The 26,645-nt window shown below is 42.3% G+C and overlaps 1 protein-coding gene across 1 annotated transcript; it reads left to right on the top strand.

Moving 5' to 3' along the window:
- The first annotated feature begins 819 nt into the window (after positions 1–819).
- LOC118508341 (vertebrate ancient opsin-like) lies at positions 820–22,045 on the top strand. The gene is made up of 6 exons (XM_036048022.1): positions 820–1,626; positions 4,703–5,105; positions 7,304–7,463; positions 14,279–14,474; positions 18,890–19,022; positions 19,174–22,045. The coding sequence occupies exons 2-6, from the start codon at positions 4,947–4,949 to the stop codon at positions 19,873–19,875; spliced, it is 1,350 nt and encodes a 449-aa protein (XP_035903915.1). The 5' UTR covers positions 820–1,626; positions 4,703–4,946; the 3' UTR covers positions 19,876–22,045.
- The last annotated feature ends 4,600 nt before the right edge of the window (positions 22,046–26,645 follow it).

Genomic DNA, 26,645 nt, shown 5'->3' on the forward strand with positions numbered 1-26,645 from the left:
TGCCCTTTATTATGCTCAATTTGCTCAAAAACGCGATTCATGCCACCATTGACTGCAGGATATGATTATATTCTAATTCTACGCTAAACCGCCCCCTACTGCACCATGCGTTCCTCAAACCGGTGCCTGATGGCAGGAGTCGTATCGGTCGTATCCTCCACTTTTTTTGTAGAGCCAGCTGTGTCGTGAGTTCATCTTGGTTCGGGTGCTTTCTTCCCGAAACGAGACCCGAACCGTGCGAGTGTCATCGATGAACATCGCACGACTCCGAAGCTCAACAGCATCCGCCAAGAGAAGCAGTTGCTAGCGGCAGTTGCTCACCACACTACCAGTTCGTCTGCGTGTAACATTCCGAGGAGAATGTTTCTGGCAAGCGGGAATCAATTGCAAGTATCGACAAAAACGGACACCCATCACGCATCGGTTTGCGAATGCGATTGACACGGAGGGCGCCCGTTTTGGCCTCTGACCAATCACTCGATCTGTCTTCGAAAATAAAGACATAAAACATGATTTATGATCGGTAATGAGCAATGAATAGCTTTTACTTGTTTGAAGAAACCGCCTTCAGGTCTAGGCTCATTTGAACTCCTTCGACTATCAGTATGATTGTGAAATTTTCAATTAAAAAGGCCAACCAACGCACCCTTCCTTGCCGAGCCGTCGTACGCCATAGTAGAAATATGTTATCAAAGGTCAAGTTCAAGCCTTCCGATACGTTCCTTCGGGGAACAAACGTGCCACGCTAGGGCACGCCGCTTTTTAGGGAGTAAATTTCGTGCAAGATTGCTCATTCCGTTCACTCCGCTCTACTCACTGCTTTCTAAGCGAAACGAAGCGAGATCTAAGCCCCGTCTCGTAGTACTCTGAAGACGCTCTCGCATGGACTGATGGATGAATTCGGGCAGCAGCACGCGATACGTGCGTGGGTACAAAAGTACGTATTTTATTAGAGCGCACGTCGCCACGGATGGTTTCAGTCTAGTGCCGGATGCTGTAACAGATCGTGATGCCGTACCGTTGCTTGCGTCGTTTCCGGAGTTTCGAACCGTGAAGCGGTGGCGGTGGGGCTTGAAGCGAGCGTTCAGTGCGAGTTTTACACAAAATCAAGCATCGTAGTGGTTAAGAGATATTTGGGGTGGCGTGTTTGAGAGAGTGTCCCAGTTATAAGAAGTGCCTTATGGAAGAGTTGCTCCAACTTTAAGCGAAGAATTAATTTAAACCCGGTTGAACCAACGTAAGAATAGTGAATATAATGCTTCCCCCAGTTAAGTGCAATAAGAGTGAAAAATCGCATGAGAAAACTGCTCTGCCTTTAGACTTGTAAAACCGACATTCCCCAGTGCGACAAATGCTTAAAAAGCGTAACGTTATTGTACCACTTACCGGTTGGGAAAGAATTTAATTTACGTTTCCCGTGAACTTTCGGGTTGGCAGAACCAGGGTGGTTTTACTCTCGCGTCTAACATATGGACCAACCCAAGCCAAGGACACCAGTAAAACTGTTGCGATAAAAATATGCACCAAAAATGGTTTCAAAACCACAGCGAAGGATAAGTGTAGCGTGCAGGGAAGGTTTTGTGCTTTGTGTTCCAACATTCTTCATCGCATTGTGCGTCGGACAAGGTAAGCACGGAGGCTGCTCGGCTGTTATCTGCTTTCGTAGCACGTCTGTTCAAACAGAAAGAGGTTTAGGGCAACAATAACAATAACGGGGAACAAACCCAAACCCTTCCCAAGAGACACAAGGTGATAAAGACTATAATTGAATCGAAGATTGCATTGTGTGAAGTCACGTGACACGCGCCAGCCACGAAAAGCCACACCATTACTTTGCAATAAAAAGTAAACCCCAACCCCTGTGGCATACATCTTCACGCAACCGGTTGTGGGATGCTGGCCGACGGGGTTGCGAGATAGTTAATTGTTTATCTACCGTTGGTGGATAAGGAAAAGGGATGAGTAAAAGGACATTAAAAATTAACTCTAGCGCTTGGCGGTGGCAGCGGACGGGCACCTGATTTCGTTTAGTGGTGTATGAAATATTCAGCACGCTTACAATGCAACGCAAATTACATTAAGATGGATGGGTGACGACACAAAGGCACGGGCTATTGTTGTATTGTGCCAAGGACCAACTTTTTGTTTTTGCTTTCACCAGTTTCCCTTTTTTCTTAAAAGGGCTTCCTAAAACACCTACCTGGGGTTATTATTGTCCAACCAATTATCTTACGCAAGACTTATTTCTCCCTGCTGATGATAAATATGTCTGGCTTCGATGAAAAAGGGTGCTCTTTACGACAGTTTTTTTTTGCCCGATTACCTGACATGTCCAAAGCATTTCGTTGGCCTTTTTTATGTTGGAGGTGCTTCCTTTGTCCTGTCTGCTTAGTATGTTGGAAAAATATGAATCCAACAACTATTCACATCGTTCCTTGGAATAGAGAATAGAATAAAAGACATTTATTTAGTTCACATACGAACCTGTGAGATTGATTCATTGTTCTACAGTGCGTAACAGAATAGTAAGACCACTAGTTCTTTGAGAATATCTAGACAAGTTTTATACTTAGGTAAAAATGATTGTCTGCAAATTTGTAGAAAATGCAAAAATAAGTTTTTTCATGGTTTTCCCATTATTTTATGCACATTTTTACAATATATTTTCACTGGGTTGAATATTGCTTTAATCCTCTGCCTCTACTTCTTTTGACCTAACGACCTCTTTAGTTATGCCTGACATATTTGGCTTGCCATATCATAGTTATAAAACCACTTTCAAAAATCCATCGTTTTTTTATGGTTATCAAAAAACAAACTTTACTGATAATAAGAGGGGATCTTAAATAATTTAAAACAAAATCTTAAAAAAATCTTTTAAAAATCTTCTGCACTGTGGAGTACAAGTATTGAAGTTAAAATGCATTTTTTATTTAAATGTATACTTCTCGTTTCTCCCCAGTTTTTTTTGTAAACTATTAAACTACAATAAAATCTTTCAAAATATGTATCAATATCCCTGGCACAGTGCCTAGCAACATGTGCCGAAGCTAAAAACATGTAGTGAGAAATGGGCCGTGTTGTGATATAAATTGCTTTCAGTGTCTCGAGAATATCAAAAACAAAAGATAAAAAGGTAAAAAAACAATTACGAAGAATAACAGAGAATATCTAAAATATATTTTTATTCTCTGCAATTATGCAGAACATCAGTGCAATTTTTAAAGTTATTCTCAAAATAACCAGTGGCCTTATTGTTCTGTCACACACTGTATAAGTATTCCCTTTTTGAGTTTATTAATTACTTTGACATTATTATATTATTCTTATGTTCAAAACAGTTAAAAATTCTGATATTTATATATTTAATTTTATGAAAAATAGCTTATCTGTCTCATATGGCTCAACGAGTAATTTAATTTTTTTTATAAAAAACAGCAAAGGATGCATTACACAAAACGGATATGCTCTTTAAAAGCCGGAAGGCATAAATCGAATTTTTTTATGTTTTATTGGACATAAAAAAACAAAAAACCGTAGACAATTGATTAAAACTACGAGAAGCATATTGAGTTCTGCAAAGGGTTTCACTGAGGAAGTGTCCTATGTCTAGAAAAATACCGAGAATGATATTATGGTGACATTTGGCTAGAATCCCTCTACGGTAGGTTGCGAGTCTCTTATCGTGTTGCCTTTCTTTGAATGGTCTCGTGTCCGTTCGACCAATACTCCGTGAAAGGTGAGCGCAGAACGCTGTTATGCTCGAGTTTAGACCTACCCAAGCTGCAATAGCAGGTCTTGGCAATCACGCCACATTTTAAATAACAAACCTAAAAAGATGGCTGTTTGGTACGAAAAAAGCTCCAGACAAACAATCTCAAAAACCTAACGTGATACATGCGTAAGATCAACCTGATAGGATCAGAACCATTGACGGATTTATTCTACAAGTTTAAGCCTTTTTAGTTTTCTAAGGCTTCTCAGAAGGCTCTGAGATCTGTGAAGGCAAAATCAATTTAATTTAAAAAGTCACTCATGCGGTCCATGCCTCTAGTCACAAATTTCATCAGACTGTTGTACTGCTACACTTCAAACAGCACATTGTCTTAAACATCGAGTCACTCGGTTTATGTCCTCGGCGAAACACTGAATCTTCGGTTAGAACATTAAACATTGATAAACGATACAAAAAACCCACTTTTTTTTCCTTTAAACTTCATCCATCAAAAAACCATCTGCCATCTGCCAGCAGGTTCTGGATCTTTTCAACATCCAGACACACAACCCAAAAGCTCCAATGGAAATTCCCTAGCTGATAGTAGCAAAAAGCAGAATGTAAAATAATGATTAAAATGTTCTTGCGGTCTGCGGGTCAAGGAAAAAAAAACAAGCGCTGCAAAATTTTGATCGGATTATTTTCCGTGGCCCATGCGTTTCGGTACTTTTCGGCTTACAGTAATTGGACAAAAAAGGCAGAGCAAATGGGAAGGTACATTCGGCGTCGTATGCACGTTCGATGTCTTTAAAAATCCAATATAGATAAAGTGAACATGCTGTCCTTCCCTTAGTTCTACAATCAGGGACGTATTGTGTACTTGCTTGCTCGCTTGCTTTTGTTAGTCGCAATCGTTTTTGGGCCATATTTTTCCAATCAATCATATCGCGCTCCTAACAGAAAGGATATGATTTTTCTTCCGTACAGATTGTTTACATCACATCACATCAGTATAGAGAGCGGCAGCTTCTCTAGCTGGGGGAAGGAAGAAGAAAACAAGCAAGCTTGCCCTACACATTGACGTCGGCTGACCTTCTCGAGCAGGTATGGAATCGTCAAGAGCATCGTCCTCGTACGCCCGCTAGCTCGAACGTGCGAACACTTCAACTTGTCAACCATATTCTGGGGGTTTCCGGAGACGGATCATCGCTAGCAGGATGTAGCATCGAAGATGTACGACGTCACCGATGCTGCCTCCATCAATTCCGACTACCGGGAGCTGATGGCACCGTGGGCCTACAATGGTGCCGCCGTGACACTCTTCTTCATCGGGTTCTTCGGATTCTTTCTCAACATCTTCGTGATTGCCCTCATGTACAAGGATGTACAGGTAAGCCGGCCCTGCATTTGCGTAGGAAGCGAAGAACAAACACGTCGCGGAGCATCCTCGGCATCCTGGGTTCGCTTTCCATTCAACAATTGTTGACGCTCTCTTAACGCCACGAATATCACCCGGGGCACACGACCAGGCGTACCTGAGGGGGAAAATCGTAACGATTCATTTGAGCACGCTGTCCGTCCGTCCATCCCCGGTCCAGACATGGCTGGTCGTTACGCTTCACGCAAACTTTGTCCGAACACATGTTCAATTATTTCGTTTGCGGCGCTCTAACGATGCGGATGCTTACGGAGCCGTATATCTGTGCCATTACGTCCATCCTTCGGTTGTCCAATTTTATTCCCGTACTTTTGGGGTGGTTTGGTTCGGTTGCGCCGGAAAGGGAAACCTGGTGATACCTTGGATGCGGCTGGAAGCAACTTTCAAGAAGTGACTCTTGAGTATGTGGTCTGTTACTTATGAGGTACTCCAAAGCTCATAGCAAATTGTAGATTTGGAGACCGTTTGACTCGCAACGTCAGGAGGTTAATATGGACATTGTAAGAAAAGAGCCAATACCAAAGTTGCCAGCTTAACGACAATCATTGTGTTCTAAAATTATTTGTGAAGACAAATAGGATGCAGGACTTTTTCAAAGGTTTTATATCTAGAATGCTCAATGCTTACAGCAAATATTTCAATGGTTATTCAACGCACAGTGCCACCACCTGCACATAACTTGACCATAGTTGCAAAGATTTCATTTTGCAGAATCTTATATTCAAGAAGCATTTTACAAGAACCTTACCACCTAGTCTCGAGCAACGTTATGGCAACCTAATAAGAGATCTTGGTTACGACTGTCTTAATAAAGTAGGTATTTTTGTAGATCTTTTTGAGCATTTTCGATTAGTTCCAGACTGATTGGATAAGGTTTTCCGATAGAGATGCCCCCAAAACATTCTTTAGGTTGCCCTCAAAAGTATGTTTTTTAGAAGAACCATCAGCAACTCATTTTAAGCGATTTCCACATCGAAATTGAATGTAACTATGTCCATCTTTCCCAGGATATTCTTCATTAGAAAAGTCTGCCACGACACTGTTAGGCTAGCTGGAATCTGTCACCTATTATTCGTCTTTCTCTAGAAGTGGGAAAGATTTCGTAATATTTATTTATCACAATGGATCTCGCGTTTTTAAAACATTTACTCGCAGGGATATAACTCATTGCCAGCACAAATGTGCTTTTTCTGGACAATTTTGGCACTAGCTCATCCAAATCAGATTGAATCACTTAATTATTATCTCTGTATACAGAGAATATTGTACAGAAGACAGCGGATGGTTGGAATGATCTCTAAGACATAGGACATCGAAAGTTGTTCTAGGACATTGAGCGAGATTGTAGCTAAGAAGCTGGAAATTCGAAAAATAACAACCGAACTTGTTTAGACGCAATAAGATGAGATAAGCAGTTGTAAAAATCAATTTGGCTTCACAAAACAAATTAACTTCCTCAGCAACAGATTTCCTTTTTCACAGATCCCGTTTTCAGCCACCATCTAGATCTTACTAGAAGCTCAATAAAAAATCTTTAAAATCCTTAATCTAATTACAAGTACATATATTATAACGAAATTCTTATCATGTTTAAGAGTTTACTATATCTGACCAAAAAGACGACAAAAACAAGAAAAATGCAGCATTTCCTACCGATGAAATGTCCCTTTTGCTTCAAATGCTTTTCCACACCCATGTCAAGTGGCTTCAAGAGACATTTCCGCAGCATTTTTCACGACATACCAGATTTTCTGTTTTTAAATATGTCAAGCAAATGTCCGAATCATTTCCGAGGAAAAATCACTGCACAAAGCGTCAAACGCCTGCTAAGTATGCAATTTGCACGACACCGAGCGTACGATAGAGCAGAAAGTAAACAAGCCGACTGTTTTCGAGATATGAACAGTATAAAATATTGTTTTCATAACAAGTTTTCTGTACCTGAACTTCGGATAGACTTACTACTTCGCATTTTCAATGATAAAATGTTCCAAAGTAACTTATCACGATGTCACGAACAAATAAAGTTCATTTCACCGACAGTTATTAAAAAAGCATCATCGTCCTCCTAGTTGGTCGTACAACTTCCCAACAATACCAGCCATGATTAACATTTTAACACACTTTTCTATTTCTCTCCCGATTTTCAGCTATGGACGCCGATGAACATTATACTGTTCAACCTAGTTTGCTCCGACTTTTCCGTATCGATCATCGGCAATCCGCTCACCCTGACGTCCGCCATCTCCCACCGCTGGCTGTACGGGAAAAGTGTTTGTGTGGCGTACGGGTTTTTCATGTCACTGCTAGGTAAGGATGCCGTGAAAATCGAACCGAATACCGCATCCCATTCCCTCACAGGGTGTTAATTTATTTGCTAGAACAGTATGCTTTTTTCCTTTTATTTATTTACTGCATTCATTCCTTAAACATACAGCTACACTAATCCCTTACTGAACCGAGGGATTAAAGCCATGCAAAATTTCACTCGCCACCATCAAATGAAGAGACGTACCAATTGGTATGTGGACGAGGCTGTTGTGGGCTCATCCTCAAAACGCTCTGCATGCGATTATACAAAAGGGCAGTAAGCGCGGACTAACCACCGGGTGGGAAAACTCTTTTGCGGGAAATTTATTCAGTAATCATCTTCAAAGGAGCCGAGCCCCGTACAAAGTGTACTTTGTTCACGCAATCTTGCTGCCGTATGGTTCGGGCCTGATCGGGACGAGAACGTTCCCGGCCAAAATATGCAAAATCTCCCCTTTAATGTGACGCATTTATTCCGCCCCGAAGCGGTAGGGGTGTTTAAATACGAATGGACAACGCCAGGAACGGCGAATCGACTGAAAAGCTAAACCTCATCAGTGATTAAATTTGGTTCGACCTCAGCACGCAGCGTGGCTGCAAGTCCTGACAAAATAATGCTTCGTTTTCTGGGCAGCTTAGTACCTACGGAAAGAACCTATTAGAGCTTGTGGAGCGCTATTGAATACTTCAACTTTCGGCTATAGATAGAGAATTTATATACACTAGCAGTAAAGGGTTTTCCAGATAATTTGAAGCTTTTACCATTTGTGGATACTGTTCAAGATTAAATGGAATTTGTAACATTTTTTCGGCTACCTGTCCATTTCAAGACATTTCTGGTAAGAAGTGGCGAATCAACCTAGGAGCGCAAGGAGCGACCGCTCGGGGCCTCATCGGTTAGCGGGGCCTAGTCGACGAGGAAAATCCGGTTGGTCTTACTCAACAACGAGTCACAGTTAGAGGGCCTCAACTGTCATTCCACTCGGGGACTCCAAAGACCTTGATCGGCCACTGGGACTAAGGCATTTCTTATCAGACGGAAGGGGAACCTGTTCAGATTTCAGATTTCTAGACTGAATTATTTCTTATCGTTGGAGCTCCTGCAGTGTCCGGATAAGTTACAAACTCACTTATCAGGCGCTTCTCACAGTCTGCTACAACAATCCTCGATATCGCTCACGGTCTAGCGTAGTCACCTCATAATCCATTACCACGTCTCCTGTGTTCATATGGACAGTTTGAAAGGACTTTAGGGGCTGGGTCGTCCGGTGCCGTTCTCATCACTCGACCAGCCTACCGAAGCCGGGTCAAATTCACTACACACTGGTGAGATCAGCGGACAACTCATAGAGCTCGTCATTAAAGCATTTGCTCCATAGTCCTTCCCAGCCTAAGAGGTCTGAGCATCTTCCTTTCAAACGCGACTAAGAGCGTTTTGTCAGCTTTAGACACCATGTCCAAGTCTCAGAGGCGTATGTGAGTACTGGAATTATGAATATTCTGTGCAGTTCCAGCTTCGTCCTTTGCAACAAGTATTTTGAGTGGAGAAGTTGCCTCAGGTTGCAGCAGTGTGACCGGTTGTCAGCCGTGTACGTCAACATCAATGTTGTGATCGGTGCTGACTTTTATCCCTAGATAAGCGAAATTTTAGACGACTTCAAAAGTACGGTCCCCTATCTCTCATCACATCTGCGTAAATAAGTGTTGGCTAGCACGGCCGTTCATACCATTATTTTGATGTTAGAAACTATCTAACTTGTGGATTAGTACCGCTTGCTAGATCCTTTGATAAGCCTCAAACCAACGATGTTTATGTCATCATCGTATGTCTTGTATCATATATTGCCTTATGGAAGATGGTCCTTAAAGTTTCCACCTTCGAGTTACCGATGACGCAGTCAGGACAAGCATTTTTCATTCCAGCAACGTATGAGAAGATTCGATAGATGCAAATTTCTTAAGCCAGAGATACAGGTTCTAAGAGTTTTTGCTGTTTAAAATCCAGTAGCAGCCCGGTGATAGACGGCAGGACTGGGGCTCAAATCCCACCCGGACCGTCTATCCTTAGTGAGAGAGCCCAAGAGGTCATTAGGCAAAGAAATGAGAGAGAGAAAGAATCCAGTAATCGTTCAAACATTACTAGTCCCTCGGTAAAACCATGTAAGCAACTTTAGACCATTTTTCTTCCTCCCTTTCTCATCATGCCAATCATTCCACTCAATTGCTAAAGAAAGCAACATCAACAAATATTTAATTACTTACTTTCCAAAACTACATCACGCTTCCATTAAAGCGCAAGCGACAATGTATAAGCATGGATGTAACAGCCATCGCACAGTGAAGAAATTCAAGCGCCTTACCTATTAGACCAGAAAAATGGAGAATAAATTTTCATCCCTCTTCATATTACACGCTTCATCATCTCGGCCGCAGTCAAGCGATCGATCCGTCCGAGGGACACACGATTGACTAACCATTTGGACGGACGGTTTTGCCCGAGCGCGAACGTTTCGCTCTTCATCATGCCGATAAGCAGAGCCCGGACAGTTAATTGATACCACTGAGTTTTGCTACCAATAACAGTGCACAGACCATGCGAGAAAAGCCCAAGTCGGCCCGATATCGAAATTGATATTGATGTACGTGATTAGAAAAGAAAAATCTTCTGCTGCCGGATGCGAAGGACCAACCAACCAGCAATCTCTTCCCACGAGGACGTTCTTCCACGCTCGGGCAAATTAATCTGCACCGTAATCCGACGCGAAGTGATTTCCATTTCCTAATGCGATTAAGCTGCTTCCGTTCAAAAGCATACACGGGTGCGCTCTGTTTGTAGTCGTTTCAGCATTACTTCGCCTCAAGATTTTTTTTTTTTCGTCGGGGGAGGTTTGCCGAAAATGTTTTGCTGACTGACACATCTGTCAGCGATTTGCCGCGCAACGGCTTGTGAGGTTTTGCAGCACCGTCACCAATATACATGTTTAATTTTTCGTTCTTTCTTTCGTGGACGTCAACGCATATCGTTCATCAAATATCTGTTCTTGGGCTGGTCTTGATCAAGAGCGAGAGAAAAAACTCCCCCGAGTACCCGTCCCAGTATCGACTGTGAAGTCTTCGGTCGTAAAAGTTGGCAAATTTCATCAAGTTACGTATTTTCGTGTTAAAATATTTGCAAATTTATCAACAAGCAAGAGAGAGAGAGAGAGGGAGAGAGTGAGGAGGCACCATTTGCTCCTGGCTTATCCCTGGTTCGATTTCGGGCCGCTATTTCATCTTCAGACTCTGCCGTCGCGTCCCCGTGCTCATTAGAGGTTCAATCCGATTAGGGATTATATCGGAGCTTTTTACCGTCTGCTTTTATTGGTACTTTTGGCTGCAACAAACGGTAATGGTGGAGGCGAACGATTGCGACTCCATTCCGTGACACGGGCCGAGATGTTACGCATATGATAACGAACGACGAGCGACTCGCCGGGCGGGTTTACGGTTGGATGGCAGTGGTTCTAACTTTTGCACGATTAATCCCACTTCCTTTGACGTTCGATGCCTGCCACCCGAACGCCTTGTCTACGCAACCCCTCACATTGTACCACTGGAAATGGTTTACAAATTGTGCCCCGTACAAGACGGCCGAAGTCTCGGTGATGATGATAACGTTGCTAACGCTTTTTTCGTTTTACTTTCTTCCCCCCGCCCGGTTTTACCAATTTTCCAAAACCAAGTTCATGCAAGGTACCGTGAGAAAAAATCCCTTCGGGTGTGGTAAATTATGCCATCAATTGAAAACGGGCGATACGGTTCGGTACGGTTTTGTAAGACGCCGAATGTTTGGTTAGGGTTGTCATCGATTCAAACCGGGAGCACTGTCGGTAATAGTCCTGTGTTTGTAGCGAAAAAAAAACCTCAGGAGTCCTTGTGCCCTGCTTGCCAATCGATCAATATTCTCCTTTCTGTGGGTTGTGAGTTTTTCCTTACCTTTCCACGATCGAAAGTCATCCAAGCCGGCCGGGCCTGAAGGCAAAACCGGACCGCACAGATTTCCCGGGTACGCAAGGATCGACCAACAACGATACATATCAGACCACGCACACGATACCAGAAGCAGCGGTTCCACACTCGCGAGTAACCGACTGTCAATAGAGGGGAGAAAAAGATATCAGCATCAATTACATGGAATATCCATCATTCGCCTAGCCCCCCCGCGGGGTCTTGCCCGGGAAAAGTTGAGGTTTTTTAACAATTTCTTTCGAAGGTAATCTATTTTCCGCTCCTAGATAAATGGGTATGAACGACTGCTTTAGGGTAGGGTATTGAAATATCGGATGATAGGCACTCTTAAACAGAGGTTAAATTTTGTTTGAGGGAAAGGTTTTTTTCAAATGTCTTCTTGCTTTGACGAAAACTGATAGAATTTTACCTAAGTCAAACGTCTCTACTAGAAATTCGACAGTAACGTTCAATCTTCTAAAAATTATAACCATTATTTAATGTTATTAGAATACTTCAAGGGTGTACCATGTGTGTTCTTCAAGAAAACGAGAAAGAAAACGCCTGGATCCCAAAATCAAATAGCTCGCTAGGAGTCATTAAAGACCCAATGTGCCGTAAAAAAAGGGTTATGTTGGCCATGGCGTGTATTGCGAGCATGAATTAAGCAAAGAGGTCTTTCTCAAAGTCGGAAGTAGGGAACTATGGATAAAGGGGCCATAGTATCCAGATCATTGGAGAGAAGCCAGACGATGAAATAAAATCGGATATGAGAGTATCGCATTCTTATCGATTCAAGATCAAGTAGTCGATAACGATGGCGATAACAAGGGATCGCTTCCGTTTACACGACAAGATAGCGGCGAATAGCAACAAAGAGGAATTCCCATTTTACTCTAACTTTCCATATATCTCTCTCTCTCTTTCGCTCTTTCTCTCTCTCTTTCGCTCTTTCTCTCTCTCTCTCTTTCTCTCGATCCATTCCTTTATACTCTGGCCTGCTAACTACCCAGCAGCAATATAAGAAAGGATCACGATTTTCCGAGGGGCAAATGAACGATAAAACGAAGCGTTCTATTTGCCTTATTCAGAACAGAACAACGTCTTTTGACTCTTAGGATCTTACCTCTGACTTAAATCGCCCATTGAAAATTTGAAGAAATACAGATCGTAGACTTGAACACTGTCTACTTATCTACTGTGTATGTTGGGATGGTCTGGGGTTAGCAAAATGCTATAGTTGATCTTTCATAATCAATATTTCAACCTTTTCCACGAACGAAGGACTGACTATCCGGCTACGGGTAACGTCGAGCAATGAGCAAGTCCAAAAAGACAGACCAAGACTACTGGAGTTGATTGTATTTGACTTTATTTTAATCTTGCCTTAACAGTTATTCAAGGACATCTCAGTCCGTCTGGTATCAAAAACATGTCTTAAACTGTTCGATCTCGCCGACCATCTATTGCTTATTGATATCAATTTACTAGACTTATTGATACCACGTCGTTGGAAAGACAGTCCTCTCATGGGCAAACGGCCTGGATGGTATTTGAACCCCAGTCCTGCCATGTGAAGATCTTCGCCAATGTCACGCTCATCACCAGGCCGCCCCATTCATCAAGATTTTTAAGTACAGCCGACTCTGTTTTATTCAAACACACGGAATACGCAACAACAGATTTTAACTTTTTCATCCTCGGCACTCGCAAGGTGTCGGCCTGCCAGTTTCTGGCTTTCCGCGATTGTTGCGCGTACGGAGAGACAGTCTGGATGGGATTTAAACTCCAGTCCTGCTATTTGCAGACCGGTGCTGTTGTTGCCTCGGCCACGGGATTGCCACAACTAATTTTATTAAACCTCTTCTATTATTGACATCGCTTCTTAAAAATAGTTATTTAAAGTTTGTTTTACTAGAGTTTGCGATAGAGTTTCTTGCTCGAATATATTTTAGTTTGAAACACTTTAACCGTTCACACAATTATTTATGAACTATTATACTTAAATAAATTCTATACATTACACAAGATTTTAAATCGTCATCTATATCAAGTTGAATTGCTTTGTTCAAGAATTGTTTGCCTAAATGTATCAGCTGGATAGATAAGTCTCTCTACTCGCTTCGAGAGCGTTATAGTAATTACAGTAATCTTCTTATTTTTCGATGCCATTTTTGTAGTACGATTTATCTAAGTCTATTTGTTCTCCAAATAGGCCTCTATTTTGCAGATTTTCTGGGTAACATTTATCAAGTTTACGCTTAGTTTACGCTGTAATTTTTTCTTCTCAAAAGACATTTGATGAAACTGGGTTGTAAATTGTTAGTTTTGTATCACTTTTCCTAAAACTAACAATATTTGGTTAGCCCAAAGCTCTTTACCTCACAAACAGACCATATTAGGAAAAAGCATCATAAAACTTCTTGTTAAGCTAAATTTATTTCACCACAAATTGAAGTGAGATGAAAACCCCTACATTCTTGCTTCTTCGTATTCCATTACGAACCCAATCGAAATCATGTTGCGCAGTGATTCACCCTTACTGAGAAAACATACTTATTTAATTCCCACGACAGTGACATTACTTTACTCTACTAGCACAATGAAACACATTCTGTTTAATAGTTAATAGCTTATTACTCCCCCCCCCCCCCGTAGACTACAAGCCTTCTCATTGTTTACCGCGCATACACACACACGCTCATGTTCGTCCCTCTCGATGGCGGAACTGAATGGCCATAGAAATGTTGCATGATTTGTTGCAGAAAGTGAACAGCAAACAACAAACCACCCGCCAAACGTAAGCTAACCGTACTTCCTTTTCACAGGAATCGCTTCAATCACAACGCTTACCGTGCTGTCGTACGAGCGGTTCTGTTTGATCAGCCGCCCATTCACCGCCCAGAACCGCTCGAAACAAGGTGCCTGCCTGGCGGTGCTGTTCATCTGGAGCTATTCATTTGCCCTAACGTCGCCGCCACTGTTTGGCTGGGGTGCCTACGTCAACGAAGCGGCAAACATAAGGTAAACCAATTGACTATTGACAAATTGACACAGAGTGCAAGAAGCGTATACGGGAAAAAAAACAGAGAAGGAAGCATAATAATGAAACCCACCAGATGAAAACTGGCGAACACGGGCCGATAGCATCACTTTAATTCACTTTTCCGCATCAACATTCCGTCCTGAAGTTGCTGAAAGGTTCTCGCCGCGTGCTTAGCGGTCCATTATGATAGAAACCCCCTCCGTTTCAAAATCTACGAGGGACCAAGCCATCGGGTTACCGGGCCACAGAATGTAGTATTCGACGAAATGTGGCTCACACCAGCCCACTCTCGTGTCCAATGATTTTCCACTGCAAGGCGATGATGATGGTTCCGTACCTGGTCGGCGAGTCCCCCTTATGTACCGAACCACCCACCCATTCATCCCTCGATTGCACAACATAATCATTTAGTGAGAGATAATAATTTCACCACCCGAAAATTGCCTACCCACTGTTTGGATGGCTTGGCATGGCATATTAGTAGTGCGTGTGTCCCGCCGGAAGCGAATCACAGCTGGAGCCCCCCTGGACCGCAACTGAAAAGCATTTCAAACCATTCAGCGTGGATAACGTCAAACGCAGCATTAGAACGGAACGGGGAGGGGGGACTGCTAGGAACTGCCAGGCACCCGTTTCGAAGTGCTTTGCCCGACATAACTATGGTCGACATTGTGCGGACGCTAATCCCCATGCGAAGGCTTGAGGACACAACCGGCCCAACAGTGTAATAACATTCCTTTTGAGTAAAAAGGTTCATTGGGCTGATGAAATTTTCCACCTCGTCTGGTTTCGCTGGCATAGTGTGCCGGTTGAAGGTTACTGCCCCGCACACACACAAACACTCGCACACGCGGGACTAATCCGCCCGACCCGAAGGTGGAGTACGGTGATGTGATTTGATTTTGTTTCAACAAACTCTGCCAGTGGCCCACGGTACGGGAGGGAATATCTTTAAATGCCTCGATTATGTGCTGGCAGTTTGGGCGACGAACGTGTACCATCAATCAGTCAGTCAGTCCGTTTCCGAAATTCTTCCCCGACCAATAATCCACTCGATGAAGATTTTCTGGAATCAATCTTCCCCACTCGAAAACCTCATCGGCGTAGAACATGATGTCCTGAGGCCAGGGGATCAAAGTGTAGGATGAGTTCGAAATCGATTTTAAATTGGAAACAGCAAGTAATATTTTCCAAAAGTGAATGAGTGAATGCCTAAAAAGTTGGGCAAATCTTCAATTTTTACGCCGAATTTTGTGTTCTACATATGAGTTCCTTCCTTTTATTTGACATTTCGCTACATTATTTGCTTCGGACATATATTTAACAGGACCCTTGGCATGTCATTTCCCAGAAACACAGTTTGCTGCCTTTGGCGATCATGTGACTTAAAGTTCTAACATCTCTGGATTATAGATGTTGTAAGGTTATTCAGCCCTGCAACCTTGTGAGGCCTTGCCCTTACGGCTCCCTTGATGTAAAGTTGTTTATTGTTTAATGTCCTGGTCCCCGTTGCGGTTACATGTCAAACGCCTATTGATTACCAAGAAATTATGCATAGACCGAAAGAGTTTATTTACATACTCTCATCATGTTGACTCTGTGATTTGTAGGACATGGGTATGAAGTACTAGGACTCCTAAAATGGTTGGTCCTAAGTGGTTAGGTCTCCAAATAGCGAAGCACCACTGAGACAAACTTTTTCGGGCATTTTCTTCCCTAATACCTTTCTATGAAACTTTACTTCTCTTTTGTTTTGGGCAGTTGGAGATACTTTCTCGCTACTTTCTTCGATCCGGTTTAATCTGTTCTTCTTATACCTTCAACACATTTTATTCTTCGCTGAATTTACAGCAGCATCATTTCTTTCGTAACTGCTTGTCAAAGCAGTACGCTGTCAAGTTTTAATTTGTTATTTCGAATTCTTTGTCCGTGTCCCTTCTTGGTTCCGGTCTACGACGTTTTCTATTTTTTTCTTGTACTCTACCTTGTCCTGACCTCTGCTACCTTCTTTATAATTAAGAGCAGGCATTGAATTATACAGGGCGGTCCGAAGGGCCACTGTTCACCACTGTCGGTAGGAATGGTTATCGAATCCCATCCGGGCTGTCTTTCCGTTCACTTTACAGACTATCCAGCTTTAGGTGAAATCAGAACAAGAATGTCAACACTGGAAGGCCAATACATTTTGGGGTTGATAGTGGCAAAGCATGAGCAATGAAATATTGAAAATATATTCGAATAGCTTGTTTAAAACAAATGTCTCATCCAATTATTTATAGCAATTATTGGCTTAACTTGGAGCTACCTTGAGCCATAGAATGACTTTTATTTCCAAGTAACTCCTCCAACCGTTCATGATATTATTGCATGAAACTTATAAGTCTTTTCCGATACTTTTCGAATCAGCAAAATTTTAGGCCAAAGTCGCTTTTTCTTGCAACCATCCAGAACGACTGATCAGCTAAACGGAAGATGCTCACTTCTGCATTGCTGGAATTAACAATTGTTTGCATAACCCGAGAACGGCCTCAGTCCAATAATTTCACTCTGTTGACTCAGACTTATGTACCCTTCATTCAAACTCTGTATCTTGGTCGGCGTTACAAGTTCTCGCGAATTTAATAAGTTGGTGGTTTCCTGCGCTGGCGGATTCATAGCTTGTGTACCCACGCCTTTAAAAGGAACGATGGATAGATTTTATCTAAATTTGGCGATCTTGAAGAATTGTTGTTCGAAAGCGTACTATTTAACCGTTCATCCATACTTCTATTATTGAAATTCCTGTATTTTATAAAATTTGCTGGCAAAAGGCATTGAAATTTTATGATAAACTGCAAATATAACGATTATCAAATATTGGTGTCCTTTGCAACAAAATATACCAGGCGCCTCCATTAAGAATTTTGTAATTTTTATTTCGTATTATTCTCGAATAGTATACAAGCTGTAAAAATTAGTATGATTCTTGTGAAAAGTTAAATAAACTTCTAAACTAAATTTTTCATACATCTGTTTTAGTAATAATTACCAGCTCTGTGGACAAAGGCTTAGTCGTGCTCAACTTAAATATTTATAGAGAAAAGGATAAAAAAAGTGCTACAATTGTTTCAAAAATCACCCTTAAATCTGACATTTGTCTTATTCTTCTTCAAATTTATGAAAACACTAAGAGTATTTTTTACAATTATTGCACTTTTTCTCCAATAACGAGAAACCAAAATATACTAGGCGCCTCCATTACGAATCTTGTAATTTTTTACCCATTTTGCAAACACACTCACTCTTATTTGAAATAGGTATATTTTTTTAAGATGTGAGACATTTCGCTGCTAGAATATATTTTGTTCCTCTGTATTCCTTTTTTACAAATAAAAACTAATACTTCTTCTGGTAAAGGATTATGGTAGCTTAACAACAAATCTTTATTAAATAGTAAATCGTAAAAGTATCTTGACACTTTTAAATTTCAGCCTTAAATCACAATAACATTCTTTATGTTCACTTTTTATTCCCTTTAAATTGATTTAATTTTGATCCAATCCAATAAAAATCATAATATACCAGGCGCCTCCATTGTGAATCTTGTAGCTTTCTTTGGTATAGGATGCAATTTCGCAAGTAAAAATCAAGATATGTATATAAAAAAGAGGAGATTTTTTATTATTTTCCATTGTTTTGCTGTTCATTTGATGGTGTGATTCGTGTTCAAAATAATTTATGGTTGCTGAGAAGTATGAATAATAAAACCACTGCGAGAACTGATCTACTTGTAACAAATCTCTATTTATCAACCTTCATACATGTTATTTCAATGTTCAACCAGTTGGCAAAAGCAATAAGACCTTCCAATTGATGATTTTGCGCAGTAATTTAAAACAAACATCTTTTTTTTTTTGCTAATTAATCTTTCTTCAACAAATTGTACTAAGCGTACCTTAGGATGCTTATTGCAATAAGCTTATGATCAAAGATTAATTAGCTCTACCATATTTTTTCTTTCTCAAAGGAAACTCAACTCAGATAACAAAAAACATTGAAGAAGGAAGAAGAAGGTTCCCACGACGAATCACCGTTCATAGCGAACGAAACATTACGACTTAATTTCCTTCTTCTTGTCAACCACCATCCAACAAATCCACCATTTCAAACAAAAAACCAAGATCACAACTCAATACGCACACACACACAAACACTCAAGTCAAATTTCCGCATTTAAAAAGCTTTTAATATGGCCGCTTTGCCCACTGCTCGGTACAAAACATTACCTGATCCTTTCGCTATCGGAGCCCGCTAGAACTGAGTGGGTTTCATTGATTACTTCATTTGCCCTTTACTCCGGGTAATTGGTGCAAACATAAACGGGTTTTCCGCAATCTTTTCCCTTTCCCACTAGCTGCTCGGTGAACTGGGAGTCGCAGACAACGAATGCAACCAGCTACATCATATTTCTCTTCATCTTTGGCCTGATACTCCCACTGGCAGTCATTATTTATAGCTACATCAACATCGTGCTCGAAATGCGTAAGGTAAAGAAGCATCTGCGTACGCCTACTGGCAACTTCATTTGGGCTTGCTACGCACAGCCCCCCAGAAAAAAATGAAGCATGAATGAACTCGTATGTTCTACTATCTATTTTAAAGCTGAGTATATTTTGTCTGCCCGGGTTTTCTCCTCAGAATTCTGCACGCGTGGGACGTGTAAACCGTGCCGAACGACGCGTCACCTCCATGGTGGCGGTGATGATCGTCGCCTTCATGATCGCTTGGACACCGTACGCTACCTTTGCGCTGATCGAACAGTTCGGACCACCGGAACTTATTGGGCCCGGGTTGGCCGTGTTGCCGGCACTCATCGCCAAATCGAGCATCTGCTACAACCCGATCATCTACGTCGGCATGAACACACAGTTCCGGGCAGCGTTCTGGCGCGTTAGACGCTCGAACGGTGTTGCCGGACAGCAGCCGGACAGCAACAACACCAATAGCCGGGATAAGGATTCGCGCAGCACCGCCAAGGATATGCTGGAGTGCAGTTTGGACTTTTGCCACTGGACCGTGCGTGGCACCAGGGTAAGCCTCTCATCTGCCGATCGGAACGTACCGGCACGATCGGGTGACGATAGGTCCCGGGAACGATCGAGCAGAAACAGTGCGGGCTCGAAAGAGTGTGAACGGCAGGGCACGGTGAAAACGCTGATGTCCATCAATCCACGTTCACCCTCGAGCATTGACCCCGGGGCAGACTGTAGCACTACGGACGTGCTAACGAGCGGCGATGGTAGTATCAGAGTCGTACGGCAGGACTCGGAATTATCTGTGATCCATGATGGTAGGGTGCTCGTTATTAAATCGCCAATACCACACTCGAACATGTTGTAACGATTAGGATATATTTTTATAGACACCGCACTATGAAGACGAATACAGGACGATTGTAGAGTTAGTGTACATTTCTTAGGTTAGAAACAAACATATGAAAATGAAATCCCTCGTACTAACTCCACCAAGCACATCTGAGAAGGATGTCGATGATGTGCACATTAAGGTTTCAATCGAACACAAAGAAGAAACTAAAATTTTAAAAATCAATTCGTTCCCATGTTAGGACGTTTCGGTAATGTTAATTTTAAAAAAAAAAAATAAATAATATAAAATAAATAAAATAAAATTTGTTCTTCCTTCACTGAAAGCATGAGCCCCCTTTCAATGAGCGATGAGTCAAATTTTCTACGTGATTCGAACGATTTAGGATACAATTCAGCATAATTCTCTCTCTTCCAGGATGTGTTTACAGGGTGTGGCAGGAACTAAAATGCATTTTCCAACCTTTCAACTCCTTTAACCTAGGTCCCCGATTTTAATTAACAACATTCTAAAGAACACGTTACAAGCTAAGCAAAGTATTTCGAACGTAGTCTTCCAACATTAGAGGCAAGGTGTGTTCTAATAGACCTCTGGGTCCAAACTAGGGATGGGCAGATCAACCCGTTTGTCGGATCGGATCGGATCGGTGATTCCGACCCGGAGCCCCTATCTCTAGGGTCCTCGCACTAGAGTGAGGTTTTCTGAAGGCCTGTACTCCAACACAGGTACGGTAAAGTTCAGGTAAAGATCATTGATTCTGATACAATAAAGGGGTTATCCTATCTTATTGTAGGAGAATATTTTGAGCTTTAAAGAGCTTGATTTAGTCCAAGACCCTTGCCTATCCTCTTCGGTATTCATATTACAATTATCTTCATATTACATTCATATTACAACAGATAACAGTATCGTACTGTTGAAGTTGTTGGACTAAAGTTTAAAGTTCTCCTTCTCGGGAACATCCTCAAGTTGACAACACACTGTAATACAGACATGTTAAATACGCAACCCACGGCCCAGATGTGGCTCTGGAGTTCGTTTAAACCGGAGCAAAAAGGAATGTTCAACAACCACAGAGCTCTTGAAATGATAGTTTAAGCCCTCTGAGTTTGTTGAAAATTTATTCGTGCTCCGTTTTCCTTGACTAAGCCTATCTGTAGCTGGTTAGTCAGTCCTGCGTAAGGGGAAACAGTCTGTCAGTGCAACATAGATCTCAATATTGTTAGAGTCATGCGAGACCCATTCTTCGCCATTCTCATTCTCATTTCTCTTGGGTCAAGACCGCATGAAGTTAATGAAGTTGCTAGATCTCCTCAGAAGCTCACTGTTTGGTCGTGCACTATGTGGTTGGACGGCCTACAAGCAAAGACTATAATGGCCAATCACTTTGCTGGACATACTCATCAAAGAGATTCAACTCGACTTATGGGCCAGAATCTTTTTAAAGACGGCAGCAGCTTTATTGCGTTGCATCTAACCCGATAGTTAAAATGTGTTTTGCCATCACTTCTGTTATGCTTAACGGCTTTTCTTCGGGGAGCACGATTGTTCCTTGAAGCAATATCAAACAAAGAATCGCTCTAAGTTCCGTTGGCCATTGCAATCTGGGTCCAGAATTTGGTTGGAAGAAGTCTTCAATAATTTCTTCACTTAAATTTTTCGGAACAATTGCCTATCTTAACAAGCTTCCTGATGACGAATCAGGTACACACAGCCCTTAGACCTCCATTTCCGAACTTGAATAGCTTGGAACCCTCTCGTAGTGACAGTTTGATTTCGATAAGCTTTTTAACAAATTTACAATTAAATCATCCCAATCTTCTAAACCAATTTAATTATACGCAATTTATTTCCTGCCACACTCTTCTCGCGAGCTTTGCTATAAAAATAAGAATCGTTAAATATCGTTCACTAGAAGCAAAACAACCCGAACTAAGACTGTGTAATTCGAAGCATTAGAACTAAGATTTTTTGCTGCAAATAATACTCGACGCGTCACTTTGCTGTACAAAGATGAATTATCTTAACTGCCCAGCTACGTACGTGTAAATGCTCTAAGTGTGCGAAAGCTTTTAACGAACTAGGTTAAACGTTGATTTTTTTGCTGTACGCGCGCCCGTGAGCAGCTGTCAATTTTAAGGTCTAAATGTATTCAAATAAAAATTCAACAAACGAGTACAAAATATGATAAAGCGAAGTTGAGTCTTGTTTTTTGTGTGTCTCTCGATAGGTTTGGGGCGTGGGTAGCCTAAACCTCAACGGTCTAACAAAAAAAGGCTGGACGCTAGAATATAAACAAAACCACATTTTTATCCGGCACATTTTTATGGATTAATAATGCGGACAGTATCGAACGACTGAAGCAGCTCATCGAACACTCCAAGCAACTGACTGTGAGGTGTTTTTTCTTCTCTATTCACTGTTGGCTTAAACCTGGCTTTCGTTTTTTAACCTCAAACATTCAATATTGCTGCAGTTAATATACAAAAAAATCCGAAAAACCCACAGTTTAACAAACAGCAATCCATAACACTGCTTGGACGAAAAACCGGGCGTTCTCCTAAAAAAAACCTCCCTGTAAGTATGTATATTTATACACGAATGGAAGATTTTTGCTTCTTTTTAAGGCTTTATTGCCATCTCGAACTGCCGACACGAGCTGCTCGAGTTGTGAAGCAGCCATGCAACATCAAAGATTAATGCTTCTTGCTTACCGACACCGATAGATAAAGTATCGCTCTGAGCCGCATACCATTATACATGTTCGTATCTAGATCGAGATACTCCGTTCGAAAACTGCTCCGAGACCGGTATCATCGCACACGGTCGCTGTGTAGTTGTTGGTTTTTTTTACTCCCTAACGACTAACCAAACATTGATTAATGTACCCTTTTTTCCAGTTTTATGCAACTTTTTTGAGTTTGTGTGTGTGTGTCTTTCGAGACTCTTGAAAGGAAGCCACAATTAACGGCGTGAACGATCGAGATGAGATTATGATAACGGGCACGGCAGTCTTAACTGAATGTTTTTCCAAACGTTTTCATCCCGAAGCACGATTGACCAACTTTGCCGCCAACAGCGAGAAGAGCTTTCAGCGATGTAAGTTCTAAAGAGGACCTCGTTTTCACCACATCAAACCATTGCGTACGGTGCACGACCGACGGTTGCAAGAAATCTGTGAAGAGGTTAAAAACTTTTTTTTCCAAACAACTTACACACTTTCCAAAGCTCCGACCCCTCGGTCCGTTGACGAAACTGTTACGGAGCGGATGATGAAATTCTTATTCGCTAATCGTACTTACACGAACGGGCAACTTCGGTATTTTCAATAAATAAAGCTTAAACACATGATTCCATCCTTCCGGTAAAGTTTGCCGGTGTGTTTGCGATTCCATGCCCTTATTTCTGGATAACTGGAAAGGAAGAGAGCACAAGTAAGAGAGAGCGAGAGAGAGAGAGAGTGAGTTGGCCGCTGCACATCACCTTCAACGGAAAAACTGGAATTTCACAAATAACTGCCAAGGATCGAAAAGGGAAAATCCTCAATTGCTTTTCACTTCCATTTTTTCCGGTTGCACTCTCTCTCTCTCTCGTGCTCTGACAGCATATTGTTACGTCTACGTTACGCCACGCCGGAAGCCGACTGCTGAGCTGAATGCTTCATAAGATTGGAGTGATGGTGCCGAAAATATGACAGAATCTGACACGTGTTGTCAAAACCGACAAATCCTAAGCTGGTTCAGCATTTGTAGCTAGTCGTAGTAGTAGTAGTGGTAGTGATGGTGCTAGTACGCGTACGAGATGAATCAATTTACAGCACGGCTCGCCGTTCAGTATCCCAGAAGAGGGTGCTTGCTACCCACACACACACACACACAAAGGCTTCTGAATGTTTCACTCAAAAACAAAGTCCTTCCTAACTAGACGCCCTGAAGCTGAGGGCGAAGATGCTCGGGAAGCTTCACTAATCGTCCATTAAGCTGATGTGGAGTGTGGTGCTGCCGGTTGTAGCTGGGGTTTAACTTTTTCCTTCCATCCTTGCTTGCTTTCCCTGCCGAGTCCCCCCGATGCTGTTGGGTCGTAAAACGGCAATGTGCGTCTTATATCGCCGATGACAAGAAAATCCACCCCGAACAAAAAAAGAGTTACTGCCTTACTTGATGATGGTGAAGCTTCTGGCACGAGGGCACGGATTTTGGATGTATAAAAAATTACTCCAAAACATGACACGTGGGACGTGGCGCTCATGGAGAAACGGTGCACACATCTCTATCAAAGCCTGTAGACATGTCAACGTAATATGTTGACAATGGCAGGCTGAATGTGTGTGTGTATTGTGACATTCATCACGTCAACCGTCAGCCGTTTCCCACTTCACTTCCACTCGAACTTTTGCGCGTGAAATTGCCGTGCGTCGATCAGCTTGTCGGTTACCGGGAAAAAGCACAACCCGGCCATGCAATTCCGAACCAAGGGAAAACGTTGCACACGCACGCACACACAAACGCACACTCTGTCTGATTGTGGTTCTCGAACGGAAAACTCACTCACAAGCCTCGTCAAATCAATCACGGAGAGCAAGTCGGTATTATGACTTTGAGTTTGAGAAGAGCAACGATCGTCATTTTAGACAACTCTGACTAGCAAAAAACTTATCAGAAAATATTAAACAAACGTTATTGTAGCAACAAATGATGGCATTCAATTTGCGGCCTATTTAAATGTATGGAGTATGTATGACTTTCATATGGTTAAAAATTGGTGTCCATATAAACACTTGAAGGGGGCCAACAAAGATTCCTGGATGGCTTTGTGATGCGTTGCAGAATTGCCCGCGTCGATGGGGATGTAGTTAAAATGTAGCTGAAGGACAGCCATGTCCAATAGACATTCGAGAGTTTGGGTGAGGTTCTACTAACAGCATTGGCGGATCAAGCCCCTGGGAGGCCCAACGTAGGAGACTCTTTAGGACGTGTCTGCGTGTTTACACGGCGAATCTACTGATTTGCCCAAAGTCTGAGGCCAACTGGATGTATTATACGAGGAGTGGAAGGTGCTATCTGGAGTTCGTGACCCTCTAAATCATCAAGGCATTTAGTATCTGAACACCAGCTTACAGCTCGGGCATAGGATAAATATTCACCACATGAAGAAACAACTGTGATAGGAGCAACAGGTAAGGGATATCCAAGAGATCCGAGTGCCGTACGGACCAGGAAGAAAGTTTCACTTGGAAATAGCAGTTCACTGGAAAAAATACCTGGCCTGACCTACTGTCGGAATAATGATGAATAACTGGCCAATTCGTGGTCTGGTCTGGAGTCTTCACACGACAGGACCAGGGCGCAAATTCCATCCGGATAGACTACGCGGACTCAGGGCTGTCTACCTTGCTGCGGGTAAAATCAAGTTACAGAAAGTCAGAAATGGCAGACCAAGGCCTTTCGAGGTTGTAGTGCCACCCAAGAAGAAGAAGATCCTCTCTAAAAAGGCTCAGTATGTTGAAGAATTGTTAAACGATCACTTCAATGAATGGCTCAGTTGCATATGATAACCTAGCAAGGAGCATGCTATATGAAGCTACGAGCTCTTTTGAAATTCCGGCCAAACTGACAAGGATTGTAAGAATGGCAATGAATAACAGCACGTGTCAGATGAACGTAGATGGAAAAATCTCAGGGCCCTAAGCTACCACAAAGGCTTGCCTGTATTCTCTTCAATCTGTCGCTAGAGAGGACCTTCCGTGACTCGGAGGTGGAAATTTCGGGACCATTTTCCCAATGCTAGAATCCGCTGAAGACATGAACTTCAATGGTTTGAAGCTCTCCAAGCTAGGAGAGGACTTTCATTGCCATGATAAATGCACAACTTGATCCAGTTCTTTAATAGAGATAATAGAATGACAGACGACGTCGTTAAACCCCGAACGATATCGACGATGCTTGCAACAGGTCAGGTAGCCTCTGATAAGTAAGTAAGTTAGCCCATAAGCACCTACCGTGGGGCCAACATCGATTCAGAACTAGTAAATTATTACTAGGGTATGGGATTCCGGTATATGGCAGATTGTCATATGCTCTCTCTCTCTCTCTCTCTCTTCAAACTCTCTAACAGATAGCCTCAAAAAAGCTCCATAAAACCGATCATTTCTCGATTTGCAGACCATTTGTCGAACGCTCGAGTCCCACAATTAGGCACCAGCGTATAAAGTACAGCGTGCGCAAATTTAGCGCAAAATGAGAAAGCAAGCGACCACAAAAGCTGGTGACCAGCCGAAGGATAAAAAAGCAACCGAGCGAAATGAAATTCAAACAATCCGTCCCGAAATTGGGTTTTAGTTTCTTGTGCGTTTGCTTTACCGGTACACCTAGCTGCCGTCGGTGGTCGGTTGGTTGGTTGTGCTTTGTTACGCCACCGCTAACGGGTGGCCCCATCATTGTTGTTGATATATAACGAGCCAGTGAGGGCACCGTACTACAAAATGGACATAGTAGCAAACATCCCGTGCAATGGTGGAGCGAGACAGACCGTGCGGCCTCAGCAAACAGCAAAAAAAAAACACCAGATCAGCTCCACGCTCAAGAGGCTATCGGTCGGGCACTGGAGGTAGCAATGCTGGAGAGTTTATTTGCTCGTTAATTTATCCGACTCTTCGCAGTGGTGAACCGGAATGTAATACTACCAAGCCGCATGTGTACATCCCCAGGCCGGTGATTCCTTTTTTGTTTTCTTTCCTCGTTTTTTTGGATGGAGAAAGTCTCCGAAAGCGCTCCACAAGCACCAGC

This window comes from Anopheles stephensi, chromosome 2 (assembly GCF_013141755.1).
Source record: "Anopheles stephensi strain Indian chromosome 2, UCI_ANSTEP_V1.0, whole genome shotgun sequence".
NCBI lineage: Eukaryota > Metazoa > Arthropoda > Insecta > Diptera > Culicidae > Anopheles > Anopheles stephensi.

Excerpts from the sequence above, each read along its gene's own strand:
- LOC118508341 (XM_036048022.1), top strand. The coding sequence starts at position 4,947 with ATGTACGACGTCACCGATGCTGCCTCCATCAATTCCGACTACCGGGAG. Across the intron at positions 5,106-7,303 it reads TCATGTACAAGGATGTACAG|CTATGGACGCCGATGAACAT; the intron begins GTAAGCCGGCCC and ends CCCGATTTTCAG. Across the intron at positions 19,023-19,173 it reads TCGTGCTCGAAATGCGTAAG|AATTCTGCACGCGTGGGACG; the intron begins GTAAAGAAGCAT and ends TTTTCTCCTCAG.